General features: G+C 43.2%; 1 protein-coding gene across 6 annotated transcripts in view; it reads left to right on the top strand.

Moving 5' to 3' along the window:
- LOC133211604 (A disintegrin and metalloproteinase with thrombospondin motifs 2-like) overlaps positions 1-16,742 on the top strand; it is a 177,968-nt gene that overhangs the window by 113,379 nt on the left and 47,847 nt on the right. For all 6 annotated transcript variants that reach the window (XM_061352118.1, XM_061352120.1, XM_061352119.1 and 3 more), the window contains one exon: positions 5,746-5,948. In XM_061352118.1, the coding sequence (XP_061208102.1) occupies positions 5,746-5,948 (203 nt within the window). The remainder of the gene's footprint in view (positions 1-5,745; positions 5,949-16,742) is intronic.

Here is a 16,742-nt window from a genome sequence, read left to right as displayed (position 1 = left end):
AAAGCAAGATTCGTTGACTATTCCTTGTTTCCTTCACCCTCCATGAGCTGAGCTTCAGTTTACCACAGAAGACAAATGAGGATTTTCGAATACATGAACAGGCTAATTGGGGGCTAACTGGGGAGTCGGTTGATCTCAGAGGACAGACACAACAGAAGCCTACAGCATACGAGTGGCAGGGAGCATTACAGAAGGATGACTTGTGATTTAAGGTGCAATTCCCAAAAGAGCAGTTCTTTGTCAAGCTGTCGAGGGCGTCTGGTACTTTTCCAGAGGTGCAGATGTACTTGAGCAGTGGGAAGCTGAGCCTTAAAGCAAGTCCACCCTGGCTCCTTCTGCTTTCCTGCCACACAGACTGTTCCTCCTGTGTTTGCCTCCTGCCTGTGCTGTGATGCTCCAGGCTTGGGGTGGCATCACTACCAGCTTCAGTGCAGCTGAGCAGGGATGGGTGCCCTGTGCTTCTGTGTTGTCGCAGCGCTGCATGCACAGGTATGGTGCCACCACAACACAGCAGGCTCCAGTTGTGCTTTGCTGGAGCTCAGTCTCAGTCACTGGGGTTAAAATGCAAAAGTTAGCTGGTGTTTTACAGCAAGGCATATGAAGGAATGGGAAGCTGGGTGTTCCTTCAGGAGCGTGTCCCAGGGATGGAGATCAGCAGCAAAACAGCACATCAGAAGTGCTGATCCTTGTGAGCCTGCAGAGAAGGTGCTCAGCAGTCGGCTCAGGTGTTTGTCTGCTCCTGCAGTGTCAGATGAAGTGTCTGCACAACCAAACAAGCTGCATTTGAAATGGTGGCTGGCTGGTCTGAATGCTGCATGCTCCTATTGCAAGAGGAATTCCACTCTGTTGTTGTGCTGACAAGCTGCAGATGATGGCTGTGAACATGACAGGCAGTTCAGTTTCCCTGTCCTGGTCTCTCTGCTCTGGTCTTGCCAGAAAGTCCCCTTCCCTCTATTAGAAAGAGGAGGCAAAACATAAAAAACTGCTTTATTAAGACCATATCACTGCTGGGAGATTGAGGAACCCTAAAGCCGGTCCTGTTGAAGCTTCATAAGGGACTCTTTAAGAACTGTGTGTGCAGCTGTATTTCCCTGACCCCATTTGAAAGGGATCATGAAAAAACCAAAACAAGATCTCAATCCAGCAACTATGCGTTTGGTGGATGTCCTAAAGGGAGTGACAGAAAACACAGGGAGAGGCAGTTTTCGTGTCAGGCAGCGTGTTTATGCTTCAGTAACTCACAGCATCTGTTTGAGCTTTGCCTGCCACGATGGGTAAGGCAGAATCAGAAGATGTCATGTAATTAGGTTTCTATAAAGCACATGATAGCAAAGATTAATGAGCAAGGCAAAAATTCCCAGAAAGTAAGGTGTTGTCACACATCCCAAACTGTCACAGATGGAGAATTCTTATGGAGACCTGCAAAGGCAAAACTGATGTTTGTGTCAGTGTGACTTTTCCTTGTCCTGCAGATGGGAATTGGAGCATGGCTGCATGATGCTGCCATGGTACTGGATGTTGAGACCTCTGGTCCCAGTGAATGTGGAAGCTCAGGTAGAGCTAACATAAGAAGTAAAATACCAGATTGAAAAGTGGAACAGTGTGGGTAAAAGGTTGGGATATTGCACATTGCTCAGAAGGGAGCAGAGCAGAGGGATCGTGTATGACGTGCAATGCTGTAAGCAGTTCGCACCTGCACTGCATAAAGACCTGTCCTCTTCAGGTCTCGATGTACTCTACATGTATTAATGCATCATTGGGGCTGTCACAGATGGGCACCTTTGCGTCAGCAAACAACTCGGACTTTACTGTCTAGGAGTAGTAAGGATCATTTGCCTGTGTGAACTGAAAGCAAAAATAGAGGGCACCTAAAACCCCAGCACCCAGCAGGATTGTGCACATGCTTTTCCCTTGGTAGTTTTGCTGCCTGGCTCCCAGCTGCCTTCTGCATCTCCCAGCACCACAGGGATAGTCTGTGTCAGGGGCAGGAGCACAAGCCAGGCTGCCTGGCTCCGGGTTTTATGCTGAAACCAGAAGCACAAGTTTCCCCTCCATTGACAACTTGGGCACTTTTATTCCTCCTCTGGGAGATGGTCTGCAGGGCTAGGATAAAATCACTAAATCATCAATGATTTTTTTAGCTGGCTTTAGAAAAAAGAGTGATTTTGAGGGATTTTTGGGTGAACTGTTACAGTGCTGCTGTCTTTTTGAATTATTCTGCATGAGCAGCACAAGAGAAGAACACAGCCTTGCCTCTCAGTGGTTAATTTTCACAAATGTGAATTTTTCCTAGCGGGAGCAAGGAGGAGGTTTCAATACAGGCTACTGTTAGCCCCTGCAAATGCCAAGTGTCTGCTCTGGAGAGATGGAGAACAAAGTTGGCACCAATAATTAGTGGCTGATGCACTGATTTGGCAAAAGTTGCTGAAAATGAACATCTGATGGAGAGGTCTTGGGATGATTTAGTTAAACACAGTGCAATTTGAGATGACTTTGGGGATGTTATTGTGGAAAGTGCAGGCCTGATCAGAAGGAAAATGTGAAGGAGCTTGGTGTCTTCTTTAGTTCGTTGAGTTTTTCTCTTGAGCTTTCCGAGTGCGTTGTTAGCAGTACAATGATACAACCGAGTTACCGATGATAACTAAGGAAAGTTGAGATGCCAAAACATGAAAAATGTCTCCTTTACTACAGGTACAACTTTGTTCACTTCCTCTTTGGTAAGACGCAGGTATTAATTTGATATGGATGTAGCTGTCACTGAGGAGCAAATCCAACATGGGAATAGCACAGCATGGGCCAGTTCGTCATCCAAGAGACCAAGAGCAGCGCTGGAGGAGAGGAGTCCATGTGGTGTGTGGTCAGGCTGTGTGTGGAGGCATCCCTGCCTGTCTCCCGGAAGAGTCTCCTGGGAAAGGACACTGGTGGGATATGAATAAAAGTCTTGCAGCTACAGCTGTAAACATGTTGAGCTGTGCTGCTGGTCTTGGGACGATTCCAGCACCAGCTGGAGCTGATGCGGCTTGCTCTCTGCTGGAAAGGACATTGGGTTGGTGCCTCAGAGGTACCAGTGCCCACTGGGCATGTTGTCTTGAGGGGCAACACTCGAGGGGTGAAGGTAAATGTGGATTTGGGGAATTCTTATCTTCCAAGCAAAACTTAAAGTGCTTGGTTGGTACCCACTGGCAGAAAGACGACTCCCAGGGAAACTCCTGATAACTTTCCTCAGGGAGTCGGCAGGACTGTAAGCATTAGTGTGACAGTGATGAAGTGAGGAACAGAGAGGGAGCACAAGTAGTTTTCACTGCAGGATGGTAGGATCACGTTTCGCCTCTGGCTAATTTACTCACAACAGGAATAAAGCTACTGCACTAGGAGTTAGTTTGACTTTGACACATAAGAGAAAGAAATGAAAGCACAGAAGCTCTTGATAACTTGACAGCCAACCATACACCAGAATAACACCCCTCAGCAGCAGAGCTGCCCATCTGCAGCCGCAGTGCGGGCTCAGCTCTCCTGCTTGCCCAGCACTGCAGCTCTGCAACAGCAGGGCTGATGGCTTTGGCCTCGCTGCTGATTGCTGTAGCTCTTGGTGAGCTGCACAGAGAGGACATGACCTGCAGCCTCTGCCAGCCCCGTCTTACTTTTCTAGGGAACTTGTGAGATTTATGGTCGAATTTTACAGAAACTGTGGTTTGCCATATAGACTCAATGTATGATTGACCCCCAATCCCGTAGTGAATCCCCTTGGACTGCTGTGTTAGCTTGGTAATCACTGCTAGGTGCTAGCAAGGATTAACACTGAGGTTTCCCTGGTGGAATGAAACATGAGGTAGGGCTGGAGCTCACTGCTTGGCTGGTTTTGAGCCCTGGTGAAGAGTTGTCCCCATTGCTTCAAGGCCAGAACTGTTCACTCTCCACAGTAAACCTGAGAGTTACAGCTGGGCTCTGCATGAAGAGAGAATTTTCCTGCTGAATCATAGATTCTGACCAACTTGCAGCCCCAGGAGCAGAAGCTGCTGGAGCCTCAAGGCTGGTAATGAGAACACCGTGGTTGTGCTTATTAGCTGCATTAAATGCTGTACTCCAGGAGAAGGATGTTGTGGCTCCATGGGGATGTAGGACCACTGCATGTGGCTTTCTGTCTGTCCTGTGTGTGAGCTGAGCTCTGCTAGTGCAGTGCAGTGGCCTGCAGCTTTGGGTCTCATGACAATCATGGCCTTGAAGCTTGGTGAAGAAATGGTAAGGACACACTGGACACATTGCCCAGGCAAATGTGTCTTTTGGGGACTGTCCTTTGACTGAAGGCCTCTTCTAGGAGGCACAGAAGCAAGCATCTCATCACACAAGGCACAGCCTGAAGCACCATGGAGGATGGGTGTGCATCCCTCCTGGGAATGAGGGGCTGTACAGGTTGGTAGGTTGTGCTTACCGCAGTAGGAATCTATGGGGTCTCTGCTCAGGCTACACGCTGCTTGGCATATGCTGAAGCAGAAGCCCAAGGCAGCAACCTTAAGGCAAGAGCACAGTCATTGTAATAATAAGCCCAGTGATCTGGTGATTCATTCATCCCTTCCCAAGCAGCCAGTTTTGATGTGAAAACTTCAATAAATGAAGATGGAGAATCCACTTCTGTAACATTTCCAAGAGCTGTTTCTTGTTTCTGCTTTGAAGATGATGGCTTCAACTTCCTCCCTTTCCTTCCTGTTATGTTTCTGTGAACTAAGCACTGGGAACCTTTAATCAATCTGGAGTGCTCTCATGCCTTTCCTCGCCTCTCTGAGCAAGTCTTCCTGAAATTGTCTGAAATCAAGAGGTTCTCCACGGGGCTTCTCTTGTAATGCAAATGATAATAATGATATTAATGGCAATCATTGTTATTCTGTAGGGTGATATGTCAAGTTTCTATATTTTCATGTTAATTTTTAGTAGGTAAGTGTCTCATTAACTATATCCCATCCTGTAAGAGAACGTGCATTTCATATCACAGGGACTGTTATGAATCATTAGTAATAAAGTTGGCTGCTATTGTGCCTGATGGATTGGTCTTTGACATACAATAATGCAAAGCGACATGGCAAATTGGGAATGAAGTATGAAAAGCTGTTAAAAACATTGTGGACCTAGTTATAAATTAATTACTTTAATATCTAAATTGTCTTCCTGAGTTGCAACGATAAAGAAGATCCATGTCACTACTGTTGAATTGAATGTATGTATCTAAGAAAGTAACTTACGTTTTGAAGCAGGAGGGATTGGTTTGTTACTACCTGCCTGGATAGAAAAAGGCTATGTTGGCAACTGCACTTGCCTTTTGTGCGCAGTAAGATCAGGATTTGAAGTATGGTGTCTATCTTCAGTTGTTCTGAAATGGAAGTTATCCATGGTAGCACAAAACTGCTAAATAGTATATGTTTTTACAAGTACTTTAAAGCAGTAAGTAATTTACTACAAACATCTGCATTCTTCTCATCAGGACATCAGTATGATTTGTTCTCCTTGTGACCTTGTACTTATTACACAGTATTGCTTTGTAGAAAGTCTTGCTTTTACTTTGCAAAGTAAAAATCTTTTGGGTCAGATTTCTCTCTCATTTAGGTTATTTTTAATTGACATCAAGTGAAACTAATGCTGTTATATAATACAAGGAACATAACAAACTCTGCTACTTCACATACACACCAGCATAGCTGAGACCTGAGCCTGAACCTCTCTTGGTTGACAACCCATTTGTCTGTTTGGTTTCAGCTGCTAACCTCACTAATCTGGGCAGTCTCGACAGCGTGTTGAGCTTTATTGAAGACCGGGTGCATAGATCGAGGCAGCGCTATCGAAGGCATGCGACGGAGGATGATTACAACATTGAAGTCCTTTTGGGGGTTGATGACTCAGTTGTTCAATTCCATGGGAAAGAACATGTCCAGAAGTACCTGCTGACCCTGATGAATATCGTGAGTATAACTCCACTAACTGCACTGTGGGACGGAAGGTGAATGTAGGTTGGTTTAGCCATTTGAATATGACATAACGGGTTTTTCTTATGACAGGAGATAAAACTCTAGCAGGAAAATTCAGAAAAAGCCACTTTCAGAAAAGCCAGATGGGGAGAAGGAAAATAAGAAAAAGGGGCCAAGAAAGAAGCTGACTATGGGACTCTTAAAATATTCAAAGTCCTGCTTATGTACTTTGGTGGATGGAGCACAGAGTCAGGGGCTCAGGTTCTGGGAAATCATTGCATTTTAGTTGCATATTCCCTTAACCTAAGCTCCCTGCTGAAAAACATGGTTTGGAGAACTTGCTTCAAATGAGGTTCTATTAGAAACTTTGATTAGTTTATACATTTTTAAAACCACTCAGTGAAATCCTTTTGATTCCTCAACAACCACCTGAAGTCCCAGGCCAAAGACCTACTCCTTGTTCACCCTCCAGTAAAATATTACAGTTTATCGCTGAACTTTATGAAATTGTTTTAATATTTACTCCATGACTGACATCTTTAGGTTTCCTTAGTTAAATATTTACCCTTCAGAACCATAGTCTGTACAGCAGAGTATATAGCATAGAAGTGATGAAAGGAGACACTAGAGAATATTAGATTTGAAAGAACTATTTTTCCTTTCTAAATATCAGTGCAACAGGCACAGCAGCCCTCTAGTACCTTGGTCAATAAGCAAGGAGTCTATTTTCTGGGAAAAGAATCAAGTTTTGAAAAATCATTTCTATTACAGATCAAAACCAAAGCGTGTTTTATTCTTCTGGCCAAAATAATGGAAGTGAGTGGTAGCCCCCTTCACAGGCAACTCATTCGGAATGACTTTCTTCCTTCTCATTCCCATCTGCAACAGGAGTCTTTTCTCAATAAAGCCCACTTCTCTAAAAACTTCAGGTTCAGTGAATGGGTGCTCTTAGTGAAATATTGTTGAGTGAAAAATCATAGGTCTGCTCTGTTTTTGACAAATAGAGTATGACTGCTGAAGTGATGTCAAGGGGATGAGTGTCTGTAGGTGACTGCTTGGCACTACAAACCATAGAGGCAGGTATATGGACAGAAATCCAGGCTGTGAGGTACATTTGCCTGGGATATATTTTTTCCAAGATATATATTTTTAATTATGGAGCGTGTTTCTTTCTTTCTTTATTGCATTCTGTTCACAATGTGCAGAATGTCACCGCTTTTCACTGTAAATGAGAGGTGGAATACAATTTAAGAAAAACCCTTGTGTGATGTAAATTCAGTTGCGCTGACTTTTTATAACAATATTGTGAATAGTTAAAAACCTGCACTAACGTTAGAGTTATAAGGTACTTAGTGTCTGCTCTGACGGCTGTAAATACATATATTCTAACAGAAATGACATAGTGAATTTCATTTATGTGTGTGGTTTGTTTCCTCTGAGGCTTAAAACAAAGTCTACAGTGAAACAGATGGTTTTATGCATCTCTAAATTAACAAGCCAAACAGGCCAAACCAGAAATGTGACTGAAATGGATTATACAGGACTCTTTACTTATCATGTCATTTAAATCTATTTTTAAGAATTAAAATATACAGTAATGGTTAAAGAAGCCCTAAATGTTCCAGTTATGGAATATACTTTTCTCTAATTTTAGCAAACCATCCAACACACAAATTGTAAGGAATAACAGCTCTTCAGCATGCTGTCTGTGCAAGTGGTTTAGAAAGTACAGCCTGTGTAACCATCCCCATAGGGCTGCAGCAGCTCTTGGCATAGGCTGTAGTTGTTCTGTTGGGAGAAACATGTCTTCTGGGGACTGAGGATGTGTCACTTGCCCTGTGTCCAAATATGAGGAGCAGTTTGAAATCCACAAGCCTCTTGAGGAGGCTCTGTATAGTCTTTGGCAGTTGTCAGTGTTGCCTTGTTCTTTTCTTCTTCAAAACTCAGCTGGTTTCTAGAGTCTGTATTTAGCAGAGCGATGGGTGATGGTAACCAGCTCTGTTTCCATCTGTCCAAGTGTTGCTCCAGAATAGAGAGGCAAGAAGAGTTTGTTACTGCAGATCCCAGGCGATGCTGGAGACCTGCATCATGTTGAGGGACATCACAATGCAGAACTTGTCCTTCCCCTTGGCAGTGTAATTCCAGCTGGCAGCTCCTCCAGCTCTTGCCCTCATTGCTAGCTGAATGCAAAGCATGCTTCTGTTTAGACCATTCCTGTGGTCTCCTTTGCTGAAGCTCACACAGTGACTCCCCCATTGTCCTCTCTTTTACCTCCTTGAGTAGTTGGTTTTGTTTTTTACTTTCTGAAGAAAATGGGCCCAATATAAAAAGCCTGGGGGTTCTCTGGCTGTTAGTAGTCACATGTATGCAGTATGTTTCTTATAAGATGCATAGGTCCAAGGGTACCTGAAAAAAGAAGAGACGGGTACAAAAAGTTCCAGCTGTCTTTTTAAATCTGGTGGAAGGTCCTACCATAGCCGTCAGATTGTGTGGTACCCTGCTGGTTTTATGGATGTAATCCATTAGCTGCGTATGGTAACAAGGTAGTAAGCATAAAATCAAAGAATGCATAGAAAGTAAATAAAAGATTAGTGGAAGTATTTACTGGAGATAAAAGGGTGATCAAATAGTTGACTTTCTGTCATTCCAAAAGTGAAATAAATCCCAGGTGAATCCTCCCTTGTGCCAAGCACCTGGATACATGACGTCACTTTCCCAGAAGCCACTCGCAGCATGATTTCTTCTCCCCAGTTTTCTTGATCTCATTGCATGTGATGGTGTGAGCAGTTGTCCTTGATTAACTTTTCCCAGGGATCTTGGGTGGAACCCTACCACCAACCCAATCAAAACAGTATTTTTTTGTTAAGCCCAGTGCAATGACTTATTCAGTTAATCTGTTTTGTGCTGCTGAAGTGATGTGTTACAGTCCACACCTAAAAGCCATAAAGTGAGGAAAAACAGGGGCCGGGTGTCCTGGCTATCTCAGATAGCTGTGCTAATATTTATCCCAACGTTTGGAAATGAAGTCACTCCCAAACGAATGGTGATTGACTCCAGAGGAGTTTTAACACTTTGGGCTGCAGCCACGTATTGCCTGACTGTTCGCCAGCCGCTTCACCACAGTGAGCTCGGCCTCTTGCCACCCCCTTTTCACCCTCCAGTCATTTCCTCAGACAAACCCTTTGGTTTCTCCTGACATCCTCTCTTTTCTCTGCTCAGCACCATGAGGACGTTCAGTCCATCTTTGGAAAATATGCCATTGTTTTCACATTAGAGACCCTCGGCTGCCTCTTGCTTGCACCAGTTTCCTTCGTACATCATGCTGTGTTTTTTCCTGGAAAGGATATTAGCTTGCACAGTCCTCTGCATTTCCAAGCGTGAGCCCACACATTGCACAAATTAACTTTGTATTTATAGCATGCAGGAGCATTGCAACAGAGGAGAGAGATTTGAGCGGTATCTTGCAGCTCTGTAGTTCACTCAGGAACATGGAAGGTGATTCAGCTTCAGCAAGAAGAAAGCTAAAACCCAGGGATTTTGTTTGCTCGTGCAGGTGTTTGGGAAATACTAGAAAAGGCTGGAAGTGGTGTTGGAGAATTATCTTGTTCTTAGGAAATGAAAGTATTTCACTGCAGGATGCTTTGAGAGGAGGAACAGGGTGCTGAATGGATGTTACTGAGCTAAATGGCTTGGATGGGTGTACTGTTCTCTGGCTGGATGGCTGAGCCCAAAGAGTGGTGGTGAATGGAGTCAAATGCAGTTGGTGGCTGGTCACAAGTGTTGCTCCCCAGGGCTCAGTACTGGGGCCAGCTCTGTTCAGTATCTTTATCAGTGAACTGAATGAGGGGATCAAGCACACCTTCAGTGACTTTAGATGACACCTAGCAGGGTGGGAGTGCTGACCTGCTTGAGGGCAGGAAGGCTCTACAGAAGCATCTGGAAAGGCTGCATCGATAGGCTGAGGCCAATTGTATGACGTTCAGCAATTTTCAGGGCAAAAGTCTTGAAATTTCCGTTCCATTCCTTTACTGTTAAAGTTGTGATACTGCAATATTTAGGGGTTAGTGTCTCTTACATCTGTATACATCTGGCCAGAATACTTGGAATGTTAAAACTCATCTCTTCAAAGTAGATAGGTGCCTAACTACCATTATTTCAAAGGGACATAGACCATAAATAGGATTTATGCCTCACTCTGGGCTAGATTTATCTGAGTATTTAGTCATTTACCTGCCTTTGAAATCAGTAAGAATCAGTTCTAAAAACTAGCCCATGGGATTATGTCTCTCCTAGGCTTTAAGTGAAACTTCATCTGCAGAACAAATACATTAACCAACTTTTCATTTGAATAACTGAAATCAATGGGAGTTATGCAGCTGGGGGCTTTGGAAAGTCCCAGAGTCTTTCACCTGCATATTTCAGCGCTACATGTCTTTGAAATTGTGGCCCTGAGGCACTGTTGAATATGTTATCTGTCCTCTTTAATAGGATGTACATGGTACTACTATTATAGATGAGATTTCTGCTTTCCTGTCTCTGGCTGATGAAGGATGAAGATTTGCAGGTACAGAACAGCAAGTCCCTGTTGAGAGGAAAGGGCAGAAATGCCATTGGTTTCTAACTGGCAGTTGGATGGAAACCTGAAAGCGTGTCTAATTCAAGCTGTAAAAAGAATGATTGAATACTTTGAAATAATGATGCACCCTATATTCAGAATCATGTTTTTTAAACTAAAAAGCTTTTTTTTTTTTTTTTAGATGGGAAGGATATTTCAGTAATGGAAAATTGACTGGAATTCTAGAAATTAAATAATTCATAAGCACCAATACTCATTAGCTCAAATCAGTTTATTTCAGTATGTACATTTCATATCCGAACTAACTCTAAGAAGTTCCACATGTACCAAATGCAAGTCCAGCTCTATTTGTCTGAGGAACTTCAGCTGTCAACAGTTAAATTACAGCTTGTTTGATAATTTAAATATATGCCTCTGAGTTATCTCCACGTTTATAGACTGCTCATTATAAAACAGTGGCTGTGACTAGTGAGGACGGTTTCTGAAGATGCCTCATGATATGATTTTTGTTCATTATCTTGATTGTCACACTAGAGTGGAATTCATGCTTGCAAAGGGGCACTCAGGAGGTCCTGCAGGAAATACCCTCTCTGATCTCTTACAGCTTTTGCTCATTTTTACAAGGGTATTCTTTCCAGTGCTAATTGGGTGAGCATTGCTCATTATTATTAACTGGAATGTACTTTGCTGCCCTGTTGGACATGACCCAAAGCATCACACAGGGTTTGGTACCATCCTTGAGGTAAGAGGGTAGATCCTGTTAAGAGATAGATTTTTCCTTTACTCCAAATGCTGATATGAACTTTAGCCATAAAGATTGCACTGACTGACTTTTGAGTTGTGATAGTGCAGCTTGTGTGATGGAGTGTAGATAGTTAGTACCAGCTTTCACATTTTGGATGCTTTTCTTAACCAAACCACTTCAGATTTGAAGAGGTCACCATATTGATTGCATTGACCACACCCCGATCCCTTGTAGTAATGTAATAAAAGAATCTGCTTAATTAATTTATGATACCATTGTTGATTTTATTAATATGATCTTGAGACTGTAATTTAGAAAAATCCTGAGCCTTTTGGTGCAAAGGTAATTTACAGTGAAAAACTGTAAACTTCTCAGAGCAGAGGTTTGTAGGCAAAAATGAGGAGTTCCAAGAACCTGAGGGAGGAACTAAGAAAACTAAATTAGTCATGAAGTCAGAAAACAGACTATGACCTTTCTAAAGCCAATGTTACAGTCGAAGATGAGATAGAGACCTGTAACATGAAGCTACCTAATACCTTGCCAACACATCTGCTCTGGGGAATGTTTTTCATTCTGATCAGAAGCAGCTAACTTGGACTTGGTAACATCTACTGACTCTCACACTAGGGAAGGTAAATCAGGACTCAGACTCGGGTTTGCATTCAAAATGCCGGATACTTATCTCTGTTTTGCAATGTACATTGCCAAGCTCTTCTAAAACTGCCTGTTGCCTGTGGTTTTGAGCAGAATGATAGATGTTTTCCAAATCTGAGATCACAGTTTGACCTTTAAGTTTCATGTGTGTTGTCTGCTTTCATTATTCTTTTCTCCTTGTTGCTCATCAAAGATTTCAGGGAAAAAAAGAGTTCTCCTCTAAGGAAATGACGAAATGCCTCGTAAGGACTAGAGAAGAAGATTGGGAGCCATGAGTTTTGCATGGTAACCTTCTATGCAACTATAGTGTACCCACTATAGTGAGGAATCAATGTAATGTTATTCCTGTGGGATTAAGATGAAGCTTTGGGAATGTTAGAAATGTTAGTTTGGGATCTTCAAAAGCATAAAGGAGGTGATGAAAATTGAAGAGGGTACTGGTGTTTGAAGTGGGAACAGAGGAACATAAAGTGAGAGGGGAACGCTCTTGGGAGGGTCAGATTACAAAAGTTTGTGCTCAGTGTTCACCGTGATGTTTCTGGTTCCTATTCTGTAATTCAAACCAGCAGTTTCTTACAGAAATAGACAATCACTGGATGCCCACCAGGCACCCAGGCTTTGCTGCAGATAATTGTGATCTGATGAATGAGCCGCATCCTGGGCTGGGTGCAAACAGTGGCTGCCAGGAGCTCTGCCACCCCGTAGGGAAGGTGCTGATGCTCTCCAGTTCGCCTGCTATTGCTCTGGCAGGGATCCACATATGGTCCCTGCTCTGCCCTGGAGCACATAGCTATCGGTCTCTTCTGCAGCAGTAGTTAAGCAAGGAGGCTGGTGATCAAATAGCTGTCTAATTGGGTTGGATGGATCAGCGATTTGTGGTGGCTAAAGAGCCAGATGCAGAAAGTGCATCTTGTATCATGCCCTCTGCAGATGGTTAGATATGCCCTCTGAGGGCCGCTGGAGCTGGGTCAGATGCATTTGAGGTTGATGGTAGCCAGAGGTTGAAAGTCTTCAGTGTCCATCAGGGATGTGCTCAGGGCGCCTGAGGAAGCAGTGCCTGCCCGACCATGAAGTGCAGTGCATCGAGCCGCAGAGGGTCCTGAGGGATGAGCTCAGCGGCAATGATTTATGGTTCAGTGGGATGGAGCCATCCTGTGATGAATTGGGCTGGCTTTTGCATAGAAGATACTGACAGACTTTGCAAGGCTGGGAACTCCTTCAAGCTGCATGAATGAGTTTGTCCATGACTTGCCAAAATATACAGATTATTCTCCAATAGTGTGTTGGTTTAATTAGAGATGCAGGGAACCACCTGACTTTACCCCTAAATCCTGCCATCTCAGTCAGCAGGTAACTTGCTCTGCACCAGGACAGGAAAATCTGCAAGCTCTTTATTACTGTTTGTGTTACAGCAGTTCTGAAAATTCCCTTTTATGATTGAGCCCCACTTTGCTCAATAATAGAAACTTTGTGCTGCTTCTTTTACAGTGCATGATGTGTCTCACAGATGCTTAGCTTGTCTTTAGTTGGGGTATTCTGATGTATGCTACCTGCTTACTGTGCTGACTTCAAACTCACTCAGGGCAGAAGAATTATAAAATAACAGAAGAAAAAATAGTCTTTGGTTTTCTTATGTAGCACCAATCTGTGCCTGATTTCTAAACAGAAACTTTAAATAGAAATGCATGTTTTGCTTTGATTGAAATGTCCCAGGAAAATAACTGAAGTTATCCCAAAATAATTTGTGAGCTACAACAGCTTGATGAAAGTCTCTAGAGTATTCCACCATGCTTTGAATTCTTTGAGATTTACCCAAGCCGTTTTCATCACCCTCTGTAAATACCGAATCACTGTAGGACATCTAACAAGATGTAATGCATTCATTGCCTTCAGTTTAAGAGCTGGGATTTTGGGATGGTCTCTGTGTACTTCCTTTTACCATGCAGCAACATAATGTTATACTTACTGATGACTAACAGCAGGAGATGTTGATATGAACCAGGATGTCCTATTGAAGTACATGGAGGCACTGCGCTGTAAAAGTACTATGCAATCATTTTCACATGTCTGTGTAATTACTATACAGATATCTGCACATATATATCCTTTGTCTGATTATTCCTGCTTTGAAACAAACAAGCGGTTGAGTTGGATGAGAACCTGGAGCTTTCCAGTTCCACAGGTTGGGTGGGTATTTTGTGCCCTATACAATGAACTGCATCAGCTTACCTCTACTTGCCTGTGGAAATTTGGAGAACATGAGCTGGGGATTGTGGAGGCCCTGTTGGTGTGTGCGCTTTTCGGGAGCATTTGAGAGCACAACATTCAGTCACTTGGATCTTGTCTCTTTAATAACTTCCTGAAACAAATAGGTGCAATTTAAGCCATGCTGAAAAAAAGAAAGCATCTCTTTCGGTGTATTATCTGCATGCAGTGAGACACTAGCAATAAAGCAGTAGTTTAGCTTAGAGAAGGTTGTGGAGGGTTCAATTCAGCTGCTGTGTGAAGAGGGCTTGGACTCATCCGTGTTAATGAAACCAAGACCCAGAGCTTTGAATTGCCCCACTGTCTTGTGGAAAATCCAGTATCCCAAGAGAACCAAGCAGCTCTTTACAGTGCTTGTGCTCTTGTGTTCATTCACAGTTTGTTTGTTAGATGTCATTTGCATGAACAGTCAAACAGTGTTTTAGTTCTGTTCCATCAGCGTTTTCAAGCCAAGTTTCAGTTTGGCACGCAGCAGCGATACAGTTGTTCTGTTACTCAACTATTGTTAAAGGAGGCTTAGGTTAAACTCTGGAAGTTAATGAGAAAATGGTGTGCAGCAATTTGGATTATGCTTTATGATCTAATTTAATACTTATTTACATGCTATGTTTACTGCCCTCTATACACAGAAGGTTTTGTTTAGTACTCATATCATGTATAGGCAATTTACAGCTTATTTCAGCCTCATATCCTTGATGCATGTGCTCTCTGCCCACTACACAAAGAGTGAGGCAAATTAATATCCTCTCCTCCCTTGATAACACGCAAGGGTCTTTTTCCAGGGTGAAAGAATTTCGGTCAGGTAGAACACATGTTAGTGTCTCACCTCTTTGTAATCTGTGTTCAGTAATGGTCCTCAAAGTAAAAGCAGAACATTGGTTGGACGAGGCCTTGTGTGGCATGGTTTAGTGTGAGGTGTCCCTGCCCATGGCAGGGGGGTTGGAACTTGATGATCTTAAGGTCCTTTCCAACCCTAACTGTTCTATGATTCTATGATTCTAACATTGTTATAGAGGAATTAAAGTTAGTCTTCTAAAGTCTTACTTAGACATGTAAATAAATGATCTGATTTCCAGAGGTGGTGTTTACAAAGCAGATCCCAACAGATTAGCCACTTCTACACCACAATGAAAACAGTGGCCCCTGAAGCTACTCATGGCCATGGGCTCCTCACACACCATCTTCCAGCCAAAGAGCTGCTCATCAGCCAGTAAGGAGCCTGGATCCCGGGCATCCCACAGCATGTTCCCCAGGTGCCCAGGCAGATGCCCTGCAGGATGGGAGGCTGCTCCTGGAGCCCCGGTTCAACCAAGCTGTCTCCTCACCATCAGCTCAGGACTCCTGAAATCTTGGGACTTTCAGCAGGCATAAAATGAAGCTCTTCTACCCAAATATACTAATAAAAGGAATTAAAATCCACTTTAAAATGTCAACGAGGATTGCTTAGCAAAATCCTACAGTAATGTATTTAGTTGTAATGATTTTTGCAGAGATAAAAGATGGGCCATTAAAACTAGGGCTGATTGAAGAAACAGGACATTATTTACTGTGTTTCTAATGAAAGGTTTTCTGAAAGTTACTTATTAGCTTGTAGCAATGAATCTATTTTGTAGGAATAAATGAAATTGAGGTCCAGCCAGCAAAGCAGTCCAGTTTGGTGCAACCTCTACCAAGGGAAGGAGGTTTTAGGAAAGATACTTGCCTTACAGGGATTCTCATCTCCCTCTTCTAATTCATAAAGCTAAACCCCTGCCATTTGGCTGAGTCTCATGCAACCTTTCATCACCGAATACCTAAATCAGCCTCTGTAACAGTTAATATTTGCCTAGCTTGCTTGTAGCAGCGTTTCCCAAGTAATCTTTATACATCCACATTTCACTCTCTACTCTAAATATTTACAGTTTTCTTTTCAGTGTTCCTAGGGTGATTTCCCTGTGTGCATGTTCAGTTATGCAGCTGTGGTATAAGAAAATAAGAGAGTTTTGAATGTGCTGGCATTTGGTAGCTTTTGTTCTGCTTGCAGAGTTTAACATTGATTAGTTTTGACACACAATAAATCCAGCCCATGTGGCTGACCATGGTTTTTAGAAGGAGGTGTATCCTCTTGTCAGAGTGCGATGTGATGAGTCCCAGATGGAAGAGTTATGGGGTACAGCTGAACTGAGCCAGCAAGTGGCCCTCAGGAGACTGGTCCTGTCCTTCTGCTCGCTCATCCCATTCCCAGTCTTGCCAAGCAGAGCACCATTCAGGATTTGGCTTGGATTACTGCACTTGGGGCTCTAGCAGGCACACACTGCTAGGATGAGGCAGTGAGGAGCCAGGAATCTTCCTTCTTACCAACAGTAGCTGTTAGATCAGCTCAGCTGCCTTGTGTCAGTGCACTGTGATATATTTAAGTCCATTTAGGCTTGCACTTAAATATCTGTTATTATGATGTCTCTGATGAAATGTTGATTTTAAATGATTTCCAGAATTATGGCCTGTTGGGAGGCTACAACAGAGTTCAGAAAAGGAAACATTCCCTCTCATACTGGTAGGATTTTGCCTG

This window comes from Neopsephotus bourkii, unplaced genomic scaffold, assembly GCF_033783945.1.
Source record: "Neopsephotus bourkii isolate Nb327-2 ecotype Australia unplaced genomic scaffold, CSIRO-AGI_Nbou_v1 NB_620, whole genome shotgun sequence".
NCBI lineage: Eukaryota > Metazoa > Chordata > Aves > Psittaciformes > Psittacidae > Neopsephotus > Neopsephotus bourkii.
This window is presented reverse-complemented; position numbering and strand designations above follow the sequence as displayed.